The sequence below is a fragment of the Caretta caretta genome, chromosome 11 (genome assembly GCF_965140235.1).
Source record: "Caretta caretta isolate rCarCar2 chromosome 11, rCarCar1.hap1, whole genome shotgun sequence".
In the NCBI taxonomy this organism is placed as follows: Eukaryota; Metazoa; Chordata; order Testudines; family Cheloniidae; genus Caretta; species Caretta caretta.
The window spans coordinates 44,655,077-44,681,410 of NC_134216.1; the positions used below are offsets into that span (position 1 = coordinate 44,655,077).

At 41.1% G+C, this 26,334-nt stretch overlaps 1 protein-coding gene across 2 annotated transcripts in view; it reads right to left on the reverse strand.

Moving 5' to 3' along the window:
* Positions 1 to 26,334, reverse strand: part of PDE11A (phosphodiesterase 11A) — a 224,288-nt gene that overhangs the window by 25,610 nt on the left and 172,344 nt on the right. For both annotated transcript variants that reach the window (XM_048868451.2, XM_075117976.1), the window contains exons 13-17: positions 18,730 to 18,839; positions 15,452 to 15,542; positions 11,933 to 12,033; positions 2,072 to 2,149; positions 521 to 588 (exon numbers count right to left, since the gene is read on the reverse strand). In XM_048868451.2, the coding sequence (XP_048724408.2) occupies positions 521 to 588; positions 2,072 to 2,149; positions 11,933 to 12,033; positions 15,452 to 15,542; positions 18,730 to 18,839 (448 nt within the window). The remainder of the gene's footprint in view (positions 1 to 520; positions 589 to 2,071; positions 2,150 to 11,932; positions 12,034 to 15,451; positions 15,543 to 18,729; positions 18,840 to 26,334) is intronic.

Sequence of the window (26,334 nt, forward strand, 5' to 3'; positions counted from 1 at the left end):
GTAATGTTAAGCCGCGGCTGAGATAAAGAAATCTGCTAACTAGACTAAAAAATGCATATCCTATATCCATTAGGACATGTGCGTCAATTGGCAGTCCCTGTTGGTGTTCCATATTTAGGACAAATTCTGCTATTGTCAATTGGTTATAGAATTTTGTACATTGTAAAAGGTAACTTGGGTTTACCTAAAGGAAAAAATGTTTGCAATGTGGAGGGTGGTGTGGTGTGTTGTTGTTTTTTTTTTTTTAAAAGGTCCATTTTTTGTATGGAGTTAAAAGGTTAATAGATGAGAGGATATAAAATAAGATCTCTTTGGGTACCTAAATATTGCTCAGCAGCAACAAGCAAAGGAAAAGATTGTGCAATAAGCCCTGCCTTGCAGAAACCCTTTGCTCCATTTTTTTTTAAACTGCATTAATACTGCTGTAAATTGACTACTGTCTTGCTCCCTTGTAAGTCAGGGCCCTGGGAATATTGTCCTACTAATATCGCCTCTTCCCAGCCCTGCTATTAATCATGACTTGCCTGTCTTGAAATCTCCCATGGTTTGGTCACAGCTCCGAGGTCACAGGCTGTCATTAGCATTGATCTGAAAAACAGAAATGAACAATACAGACTGAATAAACCTTTGTTGTATTTCTAAACAAATCTGCCCTGAATGCATAAATAAAAAGTCAGAATTAGCACCTTTTTCCTCTGGAAGAAACAGCAGCACTGTTTGAAATTTCAACCATCAACATATTTTTATATCCACATTATACCTACGAAGTCTAACATAATATAGATAATGCATAAGATTGAAAATGTATTGTGTGCTAGAAAAGAAATGTGTGTCACTACAGACAAATCACTAATTTTGTTACTATTTGTACTTCTAACTGGTGATGATTATACTGTATAATGCAGCATGTTCTTTACCAGGATGTAAGTAAGGGAGTTGTTATATAATCATACAGACTGGATTACTCTGTCTACTTATAATTGGTTGCTGTAGCAAGAGAACCTATAATCATGAGAGGCATTCCAGACACTGTTTCAGCAGTTTCTACTGCTCATCTTCTATAAAAAATTAAGATTTATAAGGGCTACCCTGCTTCACTGTAGTTTAATATCTGGCTACAACTGTTTGATACACATTAGAAGGAACTATTCAGCTGTAGAAAGCATTTATGTACAGTACATGATGCAGATAAAAGTATAAAGCTTACATGAAGAACAGGGACACTGAAAATGAAGCATCTAATATATTGCCCAAATCTAAAATTAGGGATGGGTGAAATGGCCCATACCTCAGTCCTCAAACACCAAAATGAAACAGCTGAAATTTCAGAAAGGTTAAGTCAACACATATGGGTGCAGGTACATGCACAGATGACATCTGTCTCCCTTGTACCCAAGCCGCCTCTGCCCTCCTTCCTCAGTCTTTGCTGAGATCTTGGCTGAGGTGGGCTCTCAGAATGTGGCCAACCTGCTAGGTTGCACTGCTATCCTCAAACCTTTCACCAGTTGGCAACTCTTCGGGGCTAATGGAGTGCATTGCATTTGCAAGTCCCAAACTGAGGAGCAGGCGGGGGAAAGGGAAATTCAGCCAGGGAAAGAGGCATCAAAGAGAGAGGGGAAGAGGGGCCACAAGGTCCAGACTGAAGTGGAAGATCAACCAAAATGTGGAGCGTTATTTTGTTTGAGAACTCTTCAACCCTTTTGTTCATCAGTGGGCAAAAGAAAAGAAAATATCTGATTGGGTTGGGAGAAGTGAGAAGAAAGATGGGTGAGGGAGGAGCAAGGTAGGATGGACTCATGGCTCCTCCTCTCCTGCTGGCTTTTGGAACTGGGGTTTGATAGAAGTAGATTCAAACAGAAACTGCTCCAGGAGCCCTTGCTCCCCTACCCAGGGCTGTGCTTTATAGTCACCATGTGGCCCCATATTTGGTATTGATTACAAAACACTTAGTTTGCAGTAATATAGAAAGCCTTGTTTTAAAATAACTATCTGTATTCCTGACATTGACCTCCTTAAACAAATTGTGGTTATATCCCAAAGTAATAGGAAAGCAAAGGGATGACTCACTTACCGAAATATTTCTCGATGGCTTTTGACATTCCAATTGTAATTGCCTTTGCTAACAAGTTCAAAAAACTCAGTCCTCCTCCTGCAGCAAAACACATAATCAAGAGGAACAAGCAGAAACTTCTGGAGCTGTTGTGATATAAACACAGTTTCTGTGAGGACACAAGATCACTGTACCTCCTGCATTAATGTTAGAAAATGTTAAGTTGACAAGCTATTTAAATGAACCATTTTAATTTTGAAATATGCCTTATAACTGCCTAGCACCATCAGAGGTTTCTGATAATAGATGTACATACATCACTAAATCGCACCTCAATTCTCAGTGTTTTATGGAAGGATGAAATGTTTTGCCTGTAACAGCATATAGCCAATAGGGCCATATGCACATAAAATGTATATTAAATGATGGTGATACTTTGCCTTTCTTCTGAGGATATCAAAGGGCTTCCCAAAGATGGGTAAATATTATTTCCAGCTGAGGCACAGAAAGGTTTAATGACTTGTCCAAGGTCACGTATTGAGTTGGTGGTAGAGTCATGAATAGAAGCAAGAATGACTGACTTTTTCATGCTCTAATCATTAGAGCACCCTGCTTCCTTCCACAAGACGAGTGGGAAAAATACTGAAAGGAAGACCATCTAAATCAGGGGCTGGCAACCTGCGGCATGCATGCTAAAGGCGGCACACGAGCTGATTTTTAGAGGCACTCTGCTGCCAGCCAGGGCCCCAGCCACTGACCCCACTGCCAGCCTGGGGTTCTGTCCATTCAGGCCGGCAGCGGGATGAGCAGGGCTGGCAGCTGGGACCCCAGACTGGTAGTGCAGGCGGCAGACAGAACCCCAGACTGAAAGCGGGCTGAGTGGCTCAGCGGGCTGCTGGTCTGGGGTTCCATCTGCCGCCCATGCTGCTAGCCAGGGTCCTGGCTGCAGGCACCGCTCAGCCCGCTGCCAGTCTGGGGTTCCATTGGGGGGCCCCTGTAAATGTAAAATATATTACTGGCACCTGAAACCTTAAATTAATGAAGACTTGGCACGCCACTTCTCAAAGGTTGCCGACCCCTGATCTAAATTGATGTTCCATCTTGATCTTATAGTTGCTTGTTAACTTAAGAACAGATGCTACAGTCTGTCCATCAAAACACAAGTGCAAAGTAAACATGGATCACATCTACACTGCAGTAAAACATCTGCTGCTGGTCTGTGTCAGCTGACTTGGGCTTGTAGCTATAAAATTGTATTGGGCTGGAGTCCCAGAGCCCAATGCAGGACAGCCACAGGTGTTTTATTGCAGTGTAGACACGCTCACTGCGTGATAAACTACCCTGAGGATAAAGGCAGCAACTGTTGGTGCCAGGTCAAGATTTATTCACTGTTAGAAACCTCCAAACAGCTGTCCTCCCTCAGCTAATGGCCCTGTAGTTACTAGTTAACTCATATGTGGACAGCCCAGGGTTTATGACTACTCCCGCCCTCACCTGCATGTGCTAACTTCTCAGTGAAGTTTACCAATATTGCCACCTCTGGTGCAAGAAAGAACATTACTCATTATGTTTACAACTCCCCTGACAGGCATAGGAAAGATAACATCAGTTAAGGATGGAATTTTTGGCCTTAATTTTCAGTGTTTTTGGTTTTGTCTATTGACTTACAGTTTTCCTGTTACGGAAAAATATTTTTTTATGAATTCATGTTCTTACATTTTAAAATTAAAGCACAAGGATCATTCACAGGGGAAAACTGACCCATAGTAAAATGGGTCTGACCATGATAAGGATGGGTTGGAGCCTTCTCACTAACCTACAAATAGGCTGTAATAAGTCAAGAATTTCAACTGGGTGCACGAGGTGCTACTGTAATGAGGGCGCCGTTGTGCCAGGCGCTGTACAAACATAGAGAGAGTCCTTGCCCCCTGAGAATTTTCTGTCTAAATATCAGAGAGACAGGGCAGCAGGTGAAACAGAAGCACAGACCTTCTCCAAGGTCGCACAGTAGATTAGTGTCAGAGCTAGGAAGATTCCAGAGGTACGTCTACACAGCATTTTGGAGTGAGTCTCAGGCTAGAAGGCTCACACTAGCACTCTAAAAATAGCTGTATAGAAAGCACGGTGAGTTGCAATTCAGGCTCTGAAGCCCACTCCCCTTCATATGCTTCACAGCCCAAGCTCTAGCCCCAGTCGCAACTTCGCAGCCCTTTCTATACAGCTACTTTTAGAGTGTTAGTGTGAGCCTTCTAGCTTGAGGCTCACTCCAAAATGCTGTGTAAATGTACCTCTGCTACCCCAACTGTCCTGAGGGCCAGCTCTGTGGCCTAGCGTACAGTGGGCCCTGCTGCCTCTGGATCAACCAAAAGTATAGTTAGATTCCTAGCATGATGGAGCTCAGTGAGTCTTCTAGGTCAGTATAGCCTGTTAAATGAAGGCCTAGCCCTAGATAGATTGACATTATAGACATTGACCACTTCATCCACCACTGAAATCCACCCAATTCTGCACTAATTGCACATGCAAATAAATGCATCAGTATGAAAGTGCAATCTGAATATGTGATCATACAATTTTACATTCAATTCAAATTTCATACACTTGGTGCTGCCCACCCTAGAATACATTGCTTACTAGAAATGGATAGAATTTAAAATGGGGCATGTAGGGGCCTAGCAGAAATGCTGCAAGCCCTAGGTAGCATGTATTATGTTGATAAAGTCATCATTATTAAAAGGTCCTTCCGTTTATAATGCAACTAGAATTCTAAGGCACAATGGGTGGTTCTCTAATAACATATGACTGGGATATAAGCTCAATTTATTTCTTAACAAAGAGATGGTTAAGGAGTGAGTTGATTACAGTCTATAAGTACTTACAGAGGGAACAAAGTTTTAATAATGGCTCTTCAACCCAGTGGAGATAAAATATGATACAATGGCTGGAAGTTGAAGAAAGACACATTTAGACTGGAAATAAGGCATAAATTTTTAACTGTGAGGGTAATTAACTATCGCAACAACTTATCAAGGGTTACGGTGGATTCTTCATCACTGACAATTTTTGAAAAAACATCCAACAGATTTAAAAAGCCATGCTCTAGGAATTATTTTGGGGCAGTTCTATGGCCTGTGTTATACAGGACGTCATACTAGATCAGAATGTTCCTTTCTGGCCTTGGAATCTCTGAATCTATAAGAACAGAATTAAATACAGAAATAATTAAACTCTTTCTGTTAATTGTTATTGCATTGTAATCCAAAGACTTCTCACTAACATATGGTAAATCACAGAATTTTTCTAATGACATTGTATGATTTCCACTCAACTCCCTATTTAATGTGGAGGTTGCTAGCACACTAATGAAGCAGCTGATATGATAACATTATACACTCACTGTGTTACATGAAATATGATATAAAGTAGCTGGATTTTACAAAAGTTGCTAATACAATGCAAAGTCACACAAGCAGAAAACAAAATTAATTATTTCACGTAGATTCATGGCATGATGGCATAACCGTCCCTGTGGGAATAAATACTGCTATGATGAAAATTTTAATGGCCTAAAGTAGCTGGCGCACAGACCTTAAATCAGCCTAATCGTAAACTGGTCATTGGCAGCGAAACATTTGTTGTTAGCACAGCCAGAAGTGGCAGGCTTTTACATTTTTCTATTTAATACACATTTCCTTGCCAAAGTCTTACCAGAAAAATATCAGTAGAGCAAAACTTGATGATAATGGCCATACTGGGTCTGGCCAAAGGTCCATCCAGCCCAGTAATCCTGTCTTCCAACAATGACCAATGCCAGGTGTCCCAGCGGGAATGAACATAGCAGGTAATCATTGAGTGAACCATTCCCAGTTGCCCATTCCCAGCTTCTGGCAAACAGAGCCTAGGGACACCATCCCTGCCCAACCTGGCTAATAGCCATTGATGGACCTATCCTCCACAAATTTATCTAGTTCTTTTTTGAACCCTGTTATAGTCTTGGCCTTCACAACACTATATAAAGATAATTCTTCGATTTCCAGTTATTTGTAGTTCCTAGGCAATGCATATATTATCTGGGCAACAAACTGACAGTTCAGAAGAAAAAGTGACCTCTCATGCCCACCCTGAACATTGTGAGACATCACAAATAAAAAGCAGAGAGATGCATAAAGCAGTAACATAAAATATAGGTGATTCAAGGCATTTTGGTGAGCCACACACTTCTGAGTAACAGAGCTGCTTTAAGCTCCACTGGAACAGATGCAGAAGGAACATACTAAATCCTCACTGAGATTTGAGCATCAGAAAGGCTCAGTCTGTGAAAAGCAGCCATGTGTGAGGAAACACTGCCTTAGTGGGTGCTTAAACATGGACCAGTTTTGTAACTTCTGTAAATAAAGCTACGCAAGTGACATTCAAGAGTGTCCGAAATAAACGTAATGTTCAGTTATTTTGTAATCCACTTGAGGGGCTGAAGAGAAACATTTATTGATGTATTCAACTACCTGAAAGAGGGTTCCAAAGAGGAAGGATCTAGACCGTTCTCAGTGGTACCAGATGACAGAACAAGAAGTAATGGTCTCAAGTTGCAGTGGGGGAGGTTTAGGTTGGATATTTGGAAAAACTTTTTCACTGGGAGGGTGGTGAAGCACTGGAATGGGTTACCTAGAGAGGTGGTGGAATCTCCTTCCTTAGAGGTTTTTAAGGTCAGGTTTGACAAAGCCCTGGCTGGGATGATTTAGTTGGGGTTTGGTCCTGCTTTGAGCAGGAGGTTGGACTAGATGACCTCCTGAGGTCCCTTCCAACCCTGATATTCTATGATTCTATTCATGCTCAAAGACAAAGCTGGCTTAATATATAATAAAGTCTACAGTCCAGTGACTCAAGACATCATTTCAGTGAATCTCAGAAATTCTAAGGAAAAGTATAAGGGATGAAATGTTGTTACCTGGCCATTGGGTCACCTGTATCTTTTTTGTACATATATGACACTACTATCATGAGTTGTAAGTATGAGAACTCATAGCTAAATTTTTTTTTTTCAATTCTATTCTCTTGCCTGTTGTGAGACTCATTGCCAGACCAAGTAATCAGACCTAATTCTCACCTAATCTCATTTGTTATTTATACAGTGTCTGGGTATACGTTGCATTAAACAGACAAACAATAACAATTCACACCCTTGAGAAGCTCCTGAAATATGGGCTCAATCCTGTAATCTGTTCTGTTTGGGTACAGCCTTGTATTCTTGCTATGTACAATTGTAAGGGCATGGCTACCCTTGCAGATGTAGAGTGCTTTGAGTTAAACCAGCCTTCGGAGAGCGCAGTAGGGAAAGTGCTGCAGTCTGTCCACACTGACCGCTTCAAGTGCACTGACGTGGCCACATCTGCGGCACTTGCAGCAGCGTTGGGCACGGTGCATTATGGGCAGCTATCCCAGCATGCAAGTTACTGCAACTTGCTTTTCAAAAGGGGTGGGGTGGGGTGGAGTGTGACAGGAAGTGTGTTGTGTGTATGTGGAGGGAGAGCATGTCAGCATGCTATCTTGTAAATTCAGACAGCAACAGACCCCCCTCCCTGTCCCGCCTCTCTCTCTCTCACGCACAGCATTCCACACTAATGGTTGCTTTGTCTCGGAGTGGATAAGCAGCTGGCTGTCAGAAACAGAGCTTTAAAGGGCATATCTGCATTTCTACAGTGATTCAAAAACAATGACAAGAGTGGCCACTTGACTTAAGGGGATTATGGGACATTTCCAGAGGCCAATCAGAGCGTGGTAATGCAACACCTTGTTCACACTGACACCCGGGCGTTGTAGCCAAGCCGCAGCAAACGTTATTCCACTCACCGAGGTGGAGTAACAGGAGCACTTGAACCACACAGTCAAAGCGCTCTATGTGCCTTGCCAGTGTGGACGGGTCGTGAGCTAGGGCGCCCAGGGCTGCTTTAATGTGCTCTAACTCGCAAGTGTAGCCAAGCCCTAAGTGTATCCTTAAGACTACCTATCTAGATACTTACAGTGCATAGGAGGTCAGAATAGATTATCATAGTGGTCCCCTGTGCAGGACTAGGGCTTAAACAGGAGTTTGCATTCAAAATCTCATCTACCAGTGATAATACAGAAAACACCTTTGAAACTTTTCTAATTTATTTCATGTTTAGTGGAGACTTCAAGACACTTAAGTTAAAAAAAAAAATGAAAAAAATATGAAAAAAATGGGCTAGGATACCAGGGGGATGAAGAGAAGCAGATGGTCTTTTTCCCTTCTCTTTTCATAAATAAAAACTGAAAGTCATTTTTGGGGCTCTGAAATAAATGCATTTCTTTTATTCCCAGCCATAGTGTACTTGAGAAAACTTTGGTAGCTGATTGTTGCCTGACGCTCGCCAATTATTCTTTGAATGACAAAAAGTACAGATTTTTTTCATGCACAAAATTAACTCTGGATACATGAAAAACTACAATATTAAAAAATGTCAACTGTTCACTTTAACATGCACTGGTAGGAAGAATAGAACCTCTGGTTTCACTTAGGATTTTAAGTGGTAGGAGAGTTCTGCCTGAGTAAGAACCATAGGACTTTGCCATAAGAGGGTAAATTTGAAACAATACAAGAGTCCACAATAAGCGATATTTTCATTGGCAGGTTGGTAACATGTACTGTACTAGCAAGTATCACAGTTTAAAAAAAACCCAAACCATTTTGCTTTTTTAAAAAAAGGCAGCGTGGTATCCAGAGGATGTTTTCATTAGATTGGGTTCCATATATTACCTAGAGTTCACAGGAGAGACAAGTACATAATAGTCTGGCAATGAGTTTATTAATAGCAATGTTAGTGATTGAGATAATGGAATGGATTGAGACCAATCTTGTACAAGGGAGAATTGTCTGGCTCCTTTACAGCTGAGAGTCCAGTTAAAAAACAACTACCACAATAATCAGGTAGATCTAAAAGAGGAAGCGGATATATAATTTGACCAGAATTACAGAAAGAAAACTTTTCTAGAATAACTTTGAGAGCAATTATGTGAGTGTATGCATGTGAGGGATGGCTATTTTTCTCTCACCCATCGTAGCAACTCTCACTTCAACCTAGGAGGACTGTATCCACTCCTCTCTGGAATCCATCAGTGTTATTTCCAAATGTCACTATCGGTTTGTAAGGAGCTTTCTAACTGTTGGCCAGAAAGGATTGCTCAAGAACAACTGTTTACATTAAGACTTTTAAGGAACAGGAATCTGCTAAAATTGCTTAAATTATCTCAAAGTTTTAGCAGATAATTTAAGCAATTTTATCATCAACATATCTACACATCTAACAAATGCCAGGTCTGATCTTTCACTTGCAGGTAATCTGTCTGTTTGTTCATTAGTTAAAGTCCTATAAACATACAATACCTTGAGCAAGTCCGAAGGGTCTTCCTCCATCTATTCTTTTATTGCTTCACAAACCAAATCTCTGAGTGCTAAGTGAACTTTTTGAACAGCAATACAGTGGAGATCCAAGAATACTGCAGTGCTGATATTTCCCCCCCCCCCCCCCCGCAAGCCATGTAAGAGGCAGAAAACTGAGAAATGATGTCAATGCAGCAAGAATGTGCTTGCCCAAAAGAATTAGTTTGCATAATTTGGGTTTTAAATGCATACACAGGCAGAAAGCTTACGCGGTAGTGGTTTTCAAACACACTTAGAGTAAATTGTACAATTAGCATGGAATAGTATGAGCAGTTCTATTAGCACAAACAGCACAATGGACGCTGGATTTGTCTTAATATGTGATAGTACTGAGGAAAAAAGAGGTCTTTTTTTATTTGCAGAAATTCAAGTCAAGGCCTTAGTTTTTTGAAAATGTTCTGACTTATTCAGCACATCAAGGTAAATAATAAAACCCAGGAATGAATACTCTTGAACCTCAGTTACTGCATGTTGATTGACATCAGTACAGTTGATATACAAAAGGAAACTTGATCTCACAGTCAGACTCAGATTCACCCTTTCTGGTGTCAGGAGGTGGAAAGGGCTGCTGTGCCCAGATGGGGATTTATCCCCCCAGAGAAGAGCAGCAACTGCCTGCCCTCTCCTGGGTATTCTTGCTGAGAGAGAGAGCCTCACGCTCTTCCAGGAGCTCCCCAGGATCCTGCTGGTGGAGTCTGCTCAGGAACTGTGAAAAAATTTATCATCATCATCCCCCCTCAACCAACCTGACCACACCCCCTTACCAGTGAATACCAACAATCTTTGGAGCACTAGCTACTTGTGTTAGGACCTTGCGGGAGGGCGAGAGTGGGCATACGGAGTGCTCATTATGGTCCCAAACATCACTGTCCTAAGTCACTGGCAATTTCCATTGTCCTATTATCCATCAAAATCAGGAGCAGTCTGCACAGACAACTTACTAGACTGGAAGGGCCAGAAAGTATGAGGTAGTAGCTGTGAAGGCAGCTTTCTCCTGGTCCGGGCTCACTGGGTATGTTACATTTGCTACAGGAACATCTTGAAGTAATTCTTGTTTGAAGCTATTTTAGTAAAAATGTTTAATTTTGTTTTGAGAGGAAGATGCCTCAATTTGTATATGAAAAGTCTTTAGGTGATAGAGGCTACCATGGGGGAGAAAAGAAAGCCGTGAACTCTGAGAGATGGGCAGTATTAGCAGCGGGTGAGTTTTTAATGCAGTATTAAAATAACACAACAAGCAGTCGGAGCAAGACTTTGTTTGCCTCATTCCAATCAGTGCCCAGCGGTATGGCATATTTTTAATCTAGATTAACAGACCCATACGAGGAAAAGATTTTGCCTGAAGTTCTTTGGAAACTTGGTTTGGCATCAAGCCATCAGCACTCAGGATGGAGGAAGGAAAAATCCATATCCCCTTCCATACAAACTCAAAAATCAATATGTAAATGCCACCTAGTGGAGTGCAAGTAGGGTGCTAATGGACTAGATATTTTCTAATGCACTGAAATTCCTTAGGATGGAACAGTGTTGTGCCTAGGCAGGAGATAAGCTACAATTGCACACGCTACTGTACTTCTCCCAGTAAATTCCCCAAGTGCATGCCAGCAAGTGGGATTCTGACTGACACACTTTGTTGGAGGAGGTGTGATGCTCAGGAAATGTAAAACTGAGATGCCAACAATTGCACCTATGACTCCATATGCCTATTACACATTGGTGTACTCAGTTTGAATCTCCTGGTTTTTTTGGTTTTGTTTTTTTTAAAACTAATTACAGTACCAGGAAAATGGAAGAACTTGTGCTACTTTGACTACTTGGAGGTGTGATAGGAAAACTAAGAAAATGAAGTAACTGCATTTGTGGGACACCTCCAGTCATACTTGACTCAGTTAAACTTTGCAGGATGGATCCTCATTTGATATAAATCATCACATTTTGTCTTCAATGGAGCTACTTTGATTTACAGGGCCAGATGCTCAGGTGGTGTAACTAAATACAGCTGCCTCCTTTTTGGCACAAATGATAACACCACTGGGGATTGACTAGAAATTCAAAAAGGCTAAAAAATGTACCATCTCCTTGTAGTTTTGGCCCACAGTAACAATCCTGCACTCTTTGCACATGAAAGTCTCCTTTGGGAATCCTGTGTAAAGGAAATACAAGATTGGGCTATGCCTTTCTTCTGCAGTTGCTTCAAGTTTGAGGACAGGATATGTCTTGGCTTTTGCTGAATATCAAAGTGAAACTCATTTAGGCATATGAGAAACTTCCATTAGCCTAAGATAAAATAAGTGTTAGACTAAATATCTCCAACCATAATTAACCACTAACTTCACATATTACATACCCCCATTGGTGCTTCATGGATCATTAGACAATGTTCTTTGGATTTTCATTTGTCAAATATAAACAATGCCAATACCTACTCAAAATACAGAGTGAGATCTGTTGCCAATATTGACTGCTTCAGAAGCTGCATAAGGTCACTGTACTCCTTGGAGGACAAGTTAGCAAAGATGTTGTGACCCTGTAATGAAAGAGATAGAGAAGCTAAAGGACTAAGATTTCTAACACACTAATCTGCTCCGTTTTGCTACACAGAAGTTTTTCCGAATCCTGGTAAAACCATGATAAAATAATAACGTTAATGCTACTGAGATTACATTAGGACAGGAAGTGCTGGCCACTGTAATCAAGAAGCTGGGCTGTGTTTCTTAACTGTGCTAATATTATAGCCTCTTGCAAAAAGATTTATTCTTTGGTCTGACTCTGCACAGACCCAGTTTATGGAGGAAAAACTATGGACACTGTACATCTCAATCTTTCCCGTTTAGCAAATATTTTTGGAGCAGTGCTTTGTGGCTTTTCAGTTGTGCTGCCAACAGATTTATCTATGCTGCTGCTCAAAGACATACAAGCTGCTGTTAGAGCAGTCAAAGACACTAAATCAGTTTTTCATTCGCAATACAGTCTCTCCACTCACCATGACTATTTTCCACTATCTCACTATACATACGGGCTTTAGTCACTCAGACTGAGGAAAAGCTAAGTTTGTAGAGCCCTAGACCTTGTGGGCCATGTAAGAAGGCACTTTTTAAAGGACTGTGAAGGCTTATGATTCTGGAAAATGTTTTACAGCCAGAATGAAAGGAAACAAATTATTTAATGTTGCTGTTTTGGAAAAAGAAGATAATATTAACAATTTTATAGTTAGAGATGTGTCAAATAAGGGGGAACACACAGCCCATCGTTTATCCAGAGATTTATCATTCAGTTTGTATGACATTTGCAGTTGAATTTGGTTGAACTTTAAGCTAATACTGGACTTTGTAATGTCAGTCACATATGATTACATTCACATATTAATGTCCCACTTAGGCATTGCTTCCTACCCTTCGATATAATGATGTTTTTGGTAACTGAATCTAATTTTGATAGTTGACTGCAGTACAATTTTCATATCCAATGTGCACTGCCATCTAGTGTTTAGGAAGAAGATTAGAACACTATACAGAAAACAAGAGCTTTCCATAGATAAGGGGCATCTTTTCTTTCTCTAGTGACCCCTTAATCTTGTAAAAGATTTCCTTTCACCTATGTGTTGGGAAGGTGGGGGGAATTCTAGAAGACATTTAGTTACAGACTACAATTTAGGTATAGTGTACAAAGAAAAGCCCAAACCCACATGTGTTCAAAAAACAGCAGATAGTCACAGCATAGAATTACTCACTAGTAGATCTGAAATATTATATAACAAACAGCTAACAAAGGGCTTTCCCACTATATTCAAGGCTTTAATGCTTGATGAATTATTTCATAATGTACAAGGCAGCATCACCACAGCACAAAACCCAGGATCGTGTGTGTCAAATGTGCCTAGACCAAATACAGCCACCTTTTTTTGTTCATGCTGATACAAATCTAAAGAAATAATACACTATGCTGTAACATTTCCCTCTAGAAAACACAGACAGACTGGAATATTAAACACTAACATATACGGTGTAATCTAATTTCAGCCCACTAGAATGAGAGGTCCAGATACTTGGTGCAAATTTGTATAACTCCACTGACCTCAATGGAGATACATCTACTTGCAAAAACAGTTGGAGTGTTTGGTCCCATCTGTGAATTTTTTATCCAGACAAGTAACAACACACAGAATGTAGGACTTAAAATCATAGCTGGGTGAATTGGGTGGAGTTGCCAGGACAGATGATGTTTGGATGATGAAAGAGAAGGAGTAAATTGGGTAAGGGAACACTTTGCCCAGGGAGGGAAGAAGTTTTTCGTAGATTTCTGGTGATCTTTTTGAGGCCAGCAAGGATCATTAAATCATTTCATCTGACCTCCTGTATAACACAAGCCCTCCTGTTCTGAGCCCAATAACTTTTGTTCCAGAAAGGCACCCAGTCTTGATCTGAAGATATCAAGAGATGGAGAATCCATCCCTTCCCTCAGTAGTATGTTCCAATGATTAATCATCCTTGGGGGGAAAAAACTGTGGCTTGTTTCTAATTTGCTTTTTGTCTGGCTTTAGCTTCCAGCCATTGGTTCTTGTTATCCCTTTCTCCTCTAAGTGAAAGAGCCCATTAGTACCTGGTATTTTTCCTTGTCAAGGCACCTATCAAGTCTCCCCCAATCTCCTTTTTGATAAACTAAACAGACTGAACTCTTAGGCTTGGTCTACTCTAGCAACTTTATTTTGGTAGAATTATGTTGTGCAGGGCTGGTCAGTTATGCTGCCCTAACTCCCAGTGTAGACAGTGCTACATTGAAAGGAGGGCTTCTACCGTCAACATAGCTACTGCCTCTTGGGAGATGCCTTCCCATCAGCGTAGGTAGCGTCTTCGCTGAAGTGCTACAGTGGCGCAGCTGCAGCATTTTAAGTGTAGACAAGCCTAAGTCTCTCAATATGAGGCATTTTTTTCCAGCCCTCAATTCATTTTTGTGGCTCTTCTCTGCACCCTCTCCAGTTTTTTCAACATCATTTAAAAAATGTAGACACCAGAACTGTCAGCAGTATTCTGGTATTGGTCCCACCAGTGCCATGTACAGAGGTAAAATCACCTTCCCATTCCTATTCATTCCTCCCCTGTTTATACATCCTCGGGTTGGATTAGCCTTGTTGCTCCAGCATTGCTCTGGGAGCTCATGTTTGGCTATTATAACCCCTAAATCATTTTCAGAGTCCCTGCTTTTCAAGATACAGTCCCCCATTCTGAAGATATGGCTTGTATTTTTCTTTTGTATATAGTGATGAAGGTATTTTGTAAAAAGTCAAGTGAACAACTTAGTAACTATATGATTTATTTTTGTAACCAGTGTCTGCCTATTTCCCCCACTTATTGTTACACTGCTAGTTTGTCACATCATGCATACAATTACAAAGTAAGCTCTTCGGGGCAGGGACTATACCTGCCTACATAGGTGGAAGCTTCCAGCACACTTTGGGTGTAACTGCAGTATATGTAATAAACCCAACAACAGTTACTGAAAATACAAAACTATACACTCCAAAGATACTGTACATATTGTGGTTGCCCAGAAACAAAAGCAAATTTGATGCTTTACATTTTTTATTTTTACAATAGAAGGTGAGTGTGACAAGGTAAACACATTAACTGGGAAAGGATTAAGAGTTCCTTGGCTCTTAAATGGCTAAGAAGGGTATACATAAGGAAGATGAATGATCCAAGGGGGATACAGGGGAAGTGTGTGTCCTTTTCCCCAGGCTGAATGAGGCAGGGAGAGTCTCCGGGGAAAACAGTCAACAGTTGCAGTTAAATTGTTTTATATTGTGTTGTGTGAGAGCTTTGTGGTAGTCAATAAATGCTGCCTGGAGGAAAGGGCCATTAAAGGAGTTTGGGCATGGGGTGTGTTTCCCTGTGAGTGAAACAGCCCCCCACCCTACAGTGAAAGTAATAATCCAACTAGTCTGGTACCTCACTTTGAAGAATCATGACAGCATGATTAAAATGATGGTGCTCCAAAGTAGCAGAAGTTCCATAAAGTTGAGCCAAAGCTGATCCGCTCCTGAAACAGAACAAGGGACATTAGCAATTAGCATCTGCCCTCTTACCAAACACATTTGAAGTGATGTCTTCACCCAAACACTCTCCAATACAGTGTATGGAAATGCAGAGATGATATTCCATAGCTCAATATACTAATTTATGGCTACACCCAATTAAAATTATAGACCTGCAGGTTCTGGACCCTGTTAAGTCTGCTTTGAGCAGCTAAGGATTCCTCCTGAGCAATACAGAAATTTTGGGTGACCTTTTCAAAAGCACCTGTGATGGTGCCTTATCACTGTCTGTAATAACAAGAGTAAGACCAGTTTCATTCCAAATTAGGTGATGTTTTATATATGTTACATATATTGCAGGGGTGTTTCTCATATACACAGTCACAGACATGTAATATATGTAGTGGGGCAGGGATTGCCTTTTCCTCTACCTTTGTACCATGCCTGTCCCTAATACATATAACAACAATGGTATATAGCAGGCATTTGCAAAACTCTGCTGTAAAAGGGCCTCAAGGGTAGTTAAAATGCTGTCCCTGCAGTGGGCAACACCAGAGTGATTTTAAAAATACTAAGAAGAAAGAGAGGAAGTAAAAACAGAAGCAGAAACCATAAAAGTCTAACATTCTTAGAATATATTTCTAATCATGGTTATTTTTTATAAAAGCTAGTTGCAAAATATGTAGTGTACAGTTTAAAAGTTCTAAGATGAAACTTTAAAGGAAGAAAAACTATGAAATGTAATTATGAAATTGAGAATTGTTGGAAGGTGGAGGGGAGTGGGATTGGACTGTCAGAATAGATTAATGTTCACCAGTATTTCACTTCTGGGACCCAGCCTAAAGCGACAAGATGGGTTTTCTTTCCAAAGAAATGAGTATAAGAGATTATGCTAGAAACGAATAGCAGGCGTCTCCTAGGAGCATATACTACAAAGCTGTACCGTACGGATATTTAATCATCAGGGGCAGCTGTAATAGAGAGGGGGATAAGTGGGAAACATCATCCCTAGAGAAAACAGTGCTGAGGTGTACTAACAGAGCAATTTCAGAGAACTCTGATGTTGCTTCCAACATATACCTCTTGATCTTTCATCACACAAAACACTGGTACTCAGCAGTAAGATAAAACAGGAAAATGTGATGCTTAACTTTATAAGTAAGCTTTGGAAGAATAAATCATAGCTGCTGTCATGAAAGGTACGGATTCTGTTTTCAGGGATATTTTATCTGTGTGTCATGTCTTCAATAATTTCTTTATGGCATTAGAAAAACACAGTATCCTCTTTGTACTCAGTTGTCAGTTGTACTGGAAGTGACAGCATTCAAGTGCTAAAATCCTCTATTTCAAACGTCACAAGAGAAACATTACATTCCAATGGAGACATGGTTAGGTTAAACAGAGCCTGAGTCTATAGGGATTTAAATCCTACATAAGTCTTATCTTTGTGAATTAGGAACATGAACATCAATCAGCAAAATTTTCCCATTTGTCTTACACAGTTTTCCATTTTTTCTGCTTCTCATCAAGACTCCAGCAGCATAAAGCAACTGGTGATACTTGTAACTTTTGCACCAGTAGTCCTGTCTCTTGAGCACTGCAATTGATTTTTCTTGCCTTGGCGAGTGACAATCCAGACAATGTCATTGTTTCATTGAGAGTGAACAGCAGCACCAGAAGCTGAGGAAACAGCAGCTTAAGGAAATGCTAACTCTGTGCATCAGAAACGTTAACCCGGGTGGAGCGTAATAAGGCAGTTTGCCCTAAGAAACAAAACAGTCAATGTACACTACACACTGTGCCACACGTGCTCCTTTTTGCACAAAAATGTGTCGAGGGGAATAAGTTAGCACAACAGCTCTCTGGCTTTCGAATAGCTGTGGAGTTGGCCACCTCTCCCTTCGGTCCACAGGACTAGCACCAGGGCAGAGCCAAAAAACCATGCTGCGGCCCAGGGACTACAAAATGCCGATCTTTTTGGATTTTGGTTATCTGCAGATGGTCATGTTTCCTTTGTCAGTGAGAAAATGAAACAATATAGGTCCTGGATTAGACATCTATCTGACAGCTCCATTGCAGAGCTCAGCTGGGATGTTGTAATGGGAGATTTCCTGCCCCCTTCCAAACCTGGATGGCAGGGGTGCGGGTGGGAAAGGAGAGATGCCCTTTGATCAAAAGAACCTCCTTATCACCACAGGTAAAAAGAAAGGGAATAAACCCTCTCTCCCCCCCACTACACTAAACTGCCTCTACCAGCAATCGCGTGGAGGAGGGGACTGCTTGAGGCAGTAGAGCATAACTGTGTAAGTAAGGGTTGCAGGATCAGGCCCTGGACCCCTAAACTAGATTTCCTTTTAGAGTGAAATTCTCTGGGATCTGTACAGCAGGTGCAAGACTCCACTTAACAGATAAGAATCTGAATAGAAAGTCTAACACACAAGCTCTACAGCGTATCCATCAATCAGCTGGCCTAACAGAGGTGCCTTCTCACACTCTGTTACCATGCCGGAAGTCTCCAAGCCAGCCCCATAGTTTCACTGGGGCTAGGCCAGAAGAGAAGCCACATACCTGTGTTTATATGGAACCAGTGGCCCCAGTACTCTGCACAGCTGGTGTGGCAGAGTTAGGCTGGAATGACTGCCACATCAGATTGTACAGATCCCCGCACCATAGTTTTAGGTTGGTGGCAACCATTCCACATGCCAAAGATTGAAAACTTGGGCTTTATGCAGGTGGAGTGAATGTCACCCTTTTTGGACACAGGGCTTCAGTTTTACCTGCTTTTATTTAAATATATTAAATAACTGGAAAAGGTTTCACAATGATTCCAACATACCAGCCAAAGAGAGATTGGGGCATTTGCAATGCTTCTCATGATCAGTGTCGGCAGGTTTCTAGCTGGCAGATACTTTGAGTGGAGGGATCATCAATGTTTGGCATCACATTTCTATATTAGGTGTTAGTTCACAAGGGGCAACCCAAATCAACAGCATGACACAAAGGGCAAGTCAGCAATTACCAAAAAGAATAGGGAATTATAAAGATGGATAGTCCCTCATTACATGTAAGCACAGGAATACTTGGCCTTCGCCTAGAAGCCCTGAAATTAATGCTTCATTCTTTATACCCTGTCACCTTTTGCTCTGATATGGAAGGGAAACAAATTAAAGTAATAAGAATTAGAAAACTTACTTGGCTTGGAAGGCATTGTTGGTTCCCCTGTGGTCAAGGTCGTGACATAAACATCCCACAATCAACGCTAAAATTTCAATTTCAGTCAGAATCTCCTGAAATCCTGCTGTCTGAGAACAGAAAAAATAACTATCAGAAGTAGGAAGGATAGATAATGTTAGTCCATCGAGTAACAGTCATCTCTGTTTTGAAACCACCATCCTTTAAATAAGGACAAGATAAATGCTTTATTGTCATATTATGTTCACTGCTGTATGCTAGATGGTTGGTGGAATAGATAATGTCCATGTAGTGATCTATTATTATCTCTGTCACATTTTTAATACTCTCTTCCCCAGTACCCAGAAGGTGCAGTGGGAAAAGAGCTGAAAATAAAAACACTCCTTACATACTAAGATGAGAAGCTGAAATTACATATGTGAAAAACATAAAACAAAATCTGTTTCATTTTAAAATTACTGTTAAGTAGACAGAGACTTCTTAGATCCTGAGGTGCTGTATTAGTTGTACATTGTTGGAGACAACTTACAAGCTAAATCAAAGGAGGCTTAAAAGAGAGAAGCTAAATATCAGCTATGCAAATACTAAAGCAGTCAGAGACTGTTTTGTTCACTGCAACAAAGGAGATTAGAAACAACGTTCCATGATTTTAGGTGGAAACACCTTGAATAGCATAATTCTATTAGAAATACCCTGCATGAGTTTGAGAGGAGATTTTTCTTAAATAAAGCACAGGAATTCTTCAGCGATAAAACTGATATGGTAGATATGAGAAATACAGAATGTACTTAAGACAAAATCATGGCCACCTTAGCTCACATGTGCTGGGTTTTGTTTGTTTGTTTTTGTTTTTTTTAAACTTCAGATTTCTGCCTTGGGTTGGATTTGAACTCTGAGTGTCTGGGACAATGCTTAGATTCATCAGTTATAATGCACCATTGGCCCCAGTTAGGTCCTGTCCCAAATGTGCTGGTGTGAAGAGAAGAGGAGGTGATGCAGGAAACCCCTCCTGACACTAGAATTCCCCTGCAGGGAGGTAGCAATACAGTAGTTTGTCTGCCTGAGCAGCCTGAGACCAGCAGAGGAGGAACTAGCATCGCTGATCTTGCAAAATTTCCCCAAGGGTATGCCTGCGTTGTTGGGTGTGCCATTGGCAGACCACTGTGCTTTGAAGAGCTACGCTAGAAGGACTGCATGATATCCTTTTTCTAAAGATACAGCAGAACTCACTGATGAATTTGCTCCCAAACAGCACTCTTGGAGATATTATGCCTGCTTCTGCCCTGCGCCAGCATAATGTCTTGAGACACCTCGTTGCATTCTGTACTACCCCATTCCCTCAGAGCCTGTGTCCCTAAGAGGAATAATTTGGTCCTCAGATTTTGAAAAAGCACAAGGTAATATTGATGCCAAAAATGACAGGCTAAGCTAGGAAGTCATGATATGGGGCCTGACTTTCAGCAATGCTGAGCACCAAGAAATTTAACTGAAGTCCATGGGAGCGACAGATGCTCAGCACTTCTGCATAATCAGCTCCATAGAATGCAAAATAGTTTGATGGATAGCGGAGTATCTCAGAGAAGGGAAATAAGCAATTCTCACTGCGAATTTCTCCAATCAAAAGAGGTTAGCAACGGAGAAGACCAGATATTGATTTCATCAGTTGACCTTAGAATCATAGAATCATAGAATATCAGGGTTGGAAGGGACCCCAGAAGGTCATCTAGTCCAACCCCCTGCTCGAAGCAGGACCAATTCCCAGTTAAATCATCCCAGCCAGGGCTTTGTCAAGCCTGACCTTAAAAACCTCTAAGGAAGGAGATTCTACCACCTCCCTAGGTAACGCATTCCAGTGTTTCACCACCCTCTTAGTGAAAAAGTTTTTCCTAATATCCAATCTAAACCTCCCCCACTGCAACTTGAGACCATTACTCCTCGTTCTGTCATCTGCTACCATTGAGAACAGTCTAGAGCCATCCTCTTTGGAACCCCCTTTCAGGTAGTTGAAAGCAGCTAACAAATCCCCCCTCATTCTTCTCTTCTGCAGACTAAACAATCCCAGCTCCCTCAGCCTCTCCTCATAACTCATGTGTTCCAGACCCCTAATCATTTTTGTTGCCCTTCGCTGGACTCTCTCCAATTTATCCACATCCTTCTTGAAGTGTGGGGCCCAAAACTGGACACAGTACTCCAGATGAGGCCTCACCAATGTCGAATAGACGGGAACGATCACGTCCCTCGATCTGCTCGCTATGCCCCTACTTATACATCCCAAAATGCCATTGGCCTTCTTGGCAACAAGGGCATACTGCTGACTCATATCCAGCTTCTCGTCCACTGTCACCCCTAGGTCCTTTTCCGCAGAACTGCTGCCTAGCCATTCGGTCCCTTTGTCAGGAAGATGCATTATACAAATAATTTTATTGAGAATATGGTATGTAAAATACAAAAGTTTGCTAATAAGGCTAAAAGCAGAGTTGTGTCCACTAAGGAGGAACAAGACAACCAGATTCAGAGAGATTTTGAGCTTTTAGTTGACAGGGTCAGTAAATGGAAAATGCAGTTTAATACAGGCAACTATTTAAAAAAAGACAAGGGGTGTGAGGAGGAATAACAAAATATAGAGTATGTTTTAGACCAAGTGTACTGACCCAGGATAAGGATTTATTGGTTACTATAAAAAAAAAATCCTTGGAGCCATCGACTCAGTGTACCACTGCAGTAATAAAGGCAAGCAGGATACTGGGATGCATCAGCAAAGGGACAGAGTACAAATCAAAACACCAGGTAGAGCTTATCTAGAATTCTGTGTTCAGTTCGGATTTCAATAGCCCTAGAGCACAGAACCTCAAAAACTCAAGGTGATTTTGGTTATTATAAGGAAACACTTACGGAGGCTTTGTTTATTCAAGAACAGAAATCTCTGACAAACTAGGGTGGCTCATTTAATGAAGGAATTAAATCAACTGCTTACAATTGTTGAAAAGTAAGGGATACTTTTTATTTATTTTATATGGTATTTGACTTAGAGGACTACATTTATGGAATAATTGGTAAATATGGCAGCAAAGTGTGTAAATGATGGAAAGAAGTTTTAATGGAGGAACAGGAAACAAAACACAAACCAAGAAAGCAAGAGGGCAAAGTGCACAGCTTTTCATCAGACAGAAATATGTAACCATTACTTAATCTCTGATGATGCTCTGGAGTAACTAAACATAAATGGCTAGATCAGAATCAGTGGTGTGAGGCAGTACAGGCCATATGAGACCCTTGTAAGTTACACACTTGATTCCACTGGTTGGTTGTGCCACTCTAGGAGAAACCTATATTTTCATGACAGGTGGAGCGCTCTGTTACATCAATATATCAAGTAAGGTATGAATTGCAATCTAAATGCTATGTTGTCTACACCCCAGTGATACCAGCAAAAATACCAAGGGGAGGCCTTCTGTGAAGGCAAAACTGAAATGGTTTGTGTCTGCAAATATCTTACGTGCACCTTTAATATTATAACAAAGATGTTCATGGATGCTATTCAGAAAACATCTTTTCTACTTTTCTCATTTGTCTTTGGGAAAAAATACCTTCATGGTGGTGTTACAATGCAGAAGCTGCATGTGCTTTCTGCCACCTGCCATGAATCAATTTTGCTGTTCCTTATGCTCCCTTTCGACCTGATTCAAATCCTGCTGAAGTCAATGAAAAGACTCCTATTGATTTCAACGGGCATTGGATCATGTTTTTAAACAGACATACTCAAGTTACACCACCCCTTGCACTTCGTAAAATTAGTCACAACAGCTTTGAATGTGCTCTAGCAGACCACGGTCACGCCCACACTCTTCCATGGTGTCACATGTACTCTCATGTTTACTCCTCCTGCATCCAATACAGATACTGCCAGTTCTCTTGCCCAACATCTTTTATTAAATAACATGTTTTAGTCACTTTTGACTTCTGCTCTTGACATGTTAAACAGAACACTTGCGTATTTTAGCATGCCACACTGTACAGCATAAAATACTGCACTAGTGAGAGTAGGCGGGATGGGTTTTTTCCATAGCCAGATAACCTGTATATTTGGGAAATTCAAGAAAGAGGCAGACTGTTTTTAAGCAATGGTAGTTAAAAATGGTACATGTTCTTTAAAAGACACTTTAATATCTTACTTTAAAACATTTTTATTTTTTTAAACCTGTTCAAAATATCCTTTATCCACAGGAGGTGGGAGGGTGGTATTTATATGTAGGGGCATTTGTACTGGAAAATTTCATACACAGATCTTGAAAGATCCATGAGCACGAGAATCAGCCAATTGAAGAACAAACAAAAAATAGTATGTGACTGAAATGACCAATCACACAACAGAAATAGCAAATTTTGACTAGTTCAGTGGCAGCTAGTAACGAGGGGAGCAGCAAGTCAGCTTGGCATGCTTTCCTCTCAAACCAGTGAAGTAAGAAAAATTCACATACTGACCACGCAGGGGGAGACTAATGGTGGCTGAAGAATATCTGCAAGCAGTGTGGGGAGTCAGAGCCACAAAGGAAATATGCATATGAACTGGGATCGACTGGAAAGAGAAGAGGCAAGGGAAGGTATAGCTCATCCCATCATAAGAGATAATGCATGAGTGACAAAATGTGTCTGAGTGGGTTTCAGTGCTGCTAAGTGAGGAGAGGCGCAAAGCCAACGGAAAGTGCAGTAAGAGGTAGTGTGGAGGGAAAAGGTGGCTATGCGATAGCATCTGCTTCACAGCTACAATAAGGGAAGTCAACCCATGTCTCTGAGAGGATTCAAAGGAGCCCAAGAGAGTTCAGTTTCCCCACACATAACATTTCAGTGCCATTTGGGTCTCTAGTGCCCCTAAACACCTTCACCCATGTGCTGAATTAATGTTGATAAATGCAAAGTAATGCTCATTGGAAAGCATAATCCCAACTATACATATAAAATGATGGGGTCTAAATTAGCTGTTCCCACTCAAGAAAGAGATCTTGGAGTCATTGTGGATAGTTATCTGAAAACATCCACTCAATGTGCAGTGGCAGTCAAAAAAGCAAACAGACTGCTAGGAATAATTAAGAAAGGGATAGATAATAGGACAGAAACTTTCATGTTGCTTTGTATAAATCCATGGTATACCCACATCCGATGAAGTGAGCTGTAGCTCACGAAAGCTTATGCTCAAATAAATTGGTTAGTCTCTAAGGTGCCACAAGTACTCCTTTTCTTTTTGCGAATACAGACTAACACGGCTGTTACTCTGAAACCTGTCATCTTGAATACTGTGTGCAGATGTGGTTGCCCCATCTCAAAAAAGAAATATTGGAAAAGGTTCAGAAAACAGCAACAAAAATGATTAGGGATATGGAACGGCTTCTGTATGAGGAGAGATTGATAAGACTGGGACTTTTCAGCTTGGAAAAGAGATGACTAAGGGGAGATACGATTGAGGTCTATAAAATCATGACTGGTGTAGAGAGAAAGTAGATAAGGAAGTGTTGTTTACTACTTCTCATAACACAAGAACTTGGGGTCACCAAATGAAATTAATAGGCAGCAGGTTTAAACAAATAAAAGGAAGTATTTCTTCACACAATGCACAGTCAACCTGTGGAACTCCTTGCCAGAGGATGTTGTGAAGGCCAAGACCATAACAGGGTTCAAAAAAGAACAGCTAAATTCATGGAGGATAGGTCCATCGATGGCTATTAGCCCAGATGGGCAGGAATGGTATCCCTAGCCTCTGTTTGCCAGGAGCTGGGAATGAGCGACAGGGGATGGATCACTTGATGATTACCTGTTCTGTTCATTCCCTCTGGGGCACCTGGCACTGGCCACTGCTGGAAGACAGGATACTGGGCTAGATGGACCTTTGGCCTGACCCAGTAGGGCCATTCTTATGTTCTTATGTATATCTATGTTTAGACACTAGCACATTGTAGTAAGACCTGTTGAGAACTTTACTTTGCAGAGTATTGACTCTATAGACCGTAAAGCCTAAATATCATATCAGTGTTATGTGATTTAAGAAGCCATCAGCTTTCTTGCCCTGCTGTGCCAATGTCACATGAAGAGTCTTATCCTTCAGGGTACTAAGTGCTTTCAACTCCCATCCATTTCAGTGGGAGTTGCAGATGCCCAGAACCTTCCAGTGGGTGCTCTGCACCCTGCAGGATTGGACTCTGTCTACATTTCAAAAAGGCTGGTCTAAACCCCAAAAAAGATTCTAAACATGAAGCATCCATAAGAATAGAATAACTTGACTATTATTAAATGGTTGCTCCTGAATTGTAGATAAATCGCCTTTAAAATGTCAGTTTCAATAACATAGTTACAAGAGCAGAGGAAGCATCTGAAAAATACTGTCTTTTTTTAAGATTGCTCTCCTACAACAAAGAATAACAAAGGTCCCTTTAAAAAAAGTATAAATAAAATAGCTAGTGACCTGGCAATACGGTGTGCCAAGTTTCAGTCCAAAGAAAATGTCCATGGCTGAGTTATAAACCACTGAAAATTGGAGTTTTATAATGGAAAACTGATGTCATAATAAATGGTCCTCGGCTTAACACAAGGTTTGATTGAATTCAAGGATTCAGCCTGCATCATAAATGCAGGAGTACAGATTTAGCAATTTACTAATAGTAGCAATAGCTCAAGAATAAATTCAACTTTTTATTTAATCAAAAATCTTGTCATGGAATACATAAATAGGATATTTCACTTAATAAAAACATTTAATTTAAAAACAGTATTATGGTAGGAGGATGTCTGCTTTGCACATAATGCAGGAAGACAGAGAGTCTCCCCCACTTTTTAAATTTACGTGTAGAGAGGAAAAATACATAGCTATGGATGATGGTGTAATAGAATTTATTTTCACCAGAACAGGAATGACCCATAACTCATGAGTGGCAGAGCTTAAAGTGAGTTATGGAGGTCATTCTTTCATGTGAGGAAATGAATTGCATTACGCCTTGCCCCACTTTTATGTGTTTTTGTTATTAGCACACTGGATGCGACTTTAATTATCTGTTGCTTTCCTTTTTACTTTTTAAAATAAATAGTGATGAAGGGTGTGTCCGATGAAGGTTACAAAGTTAGGGCCTGATCCTGTGACCTGTTCTCATGCCATATGCATGAGTAGTCTCACTGATGTCAGTGGGAGTATTCATGAGTTAGAAATACAACAGTGTGGTATGACTGGTATGCACCCCGCACTGGCTAACTGGAAGTAGCAAGCTAAGGCACCTGATTGCACCTGGGCCTGGCCTGAATGAAGATGGAGCTAAGTGGGGGAAGGAGCTGGATGGTGCGCATAAAGTGTGGCCATGCTTCTCACACCTCTCACTGGCTGGGAACGGCGAACCACGGCCACTAGGAGCTGCAGGCAGCCATGCCTGCGGACAGTCAATGTAAACACTGTCTTGCAGCCCGCCGTGGATTACCCTGATGGGCCGCGTGTGTCAGGTTGCCGAACCGCTGGCATAAAGGGATGAAGCCCAGGTCAGAAAGCGGCTGCCAGGGGAGAGGGGCCCAGAACTCTGCACTACCTCTCGAGTTGCTAGAGAGTGAAGGAAGGGCATGGAGAGGTAAGTG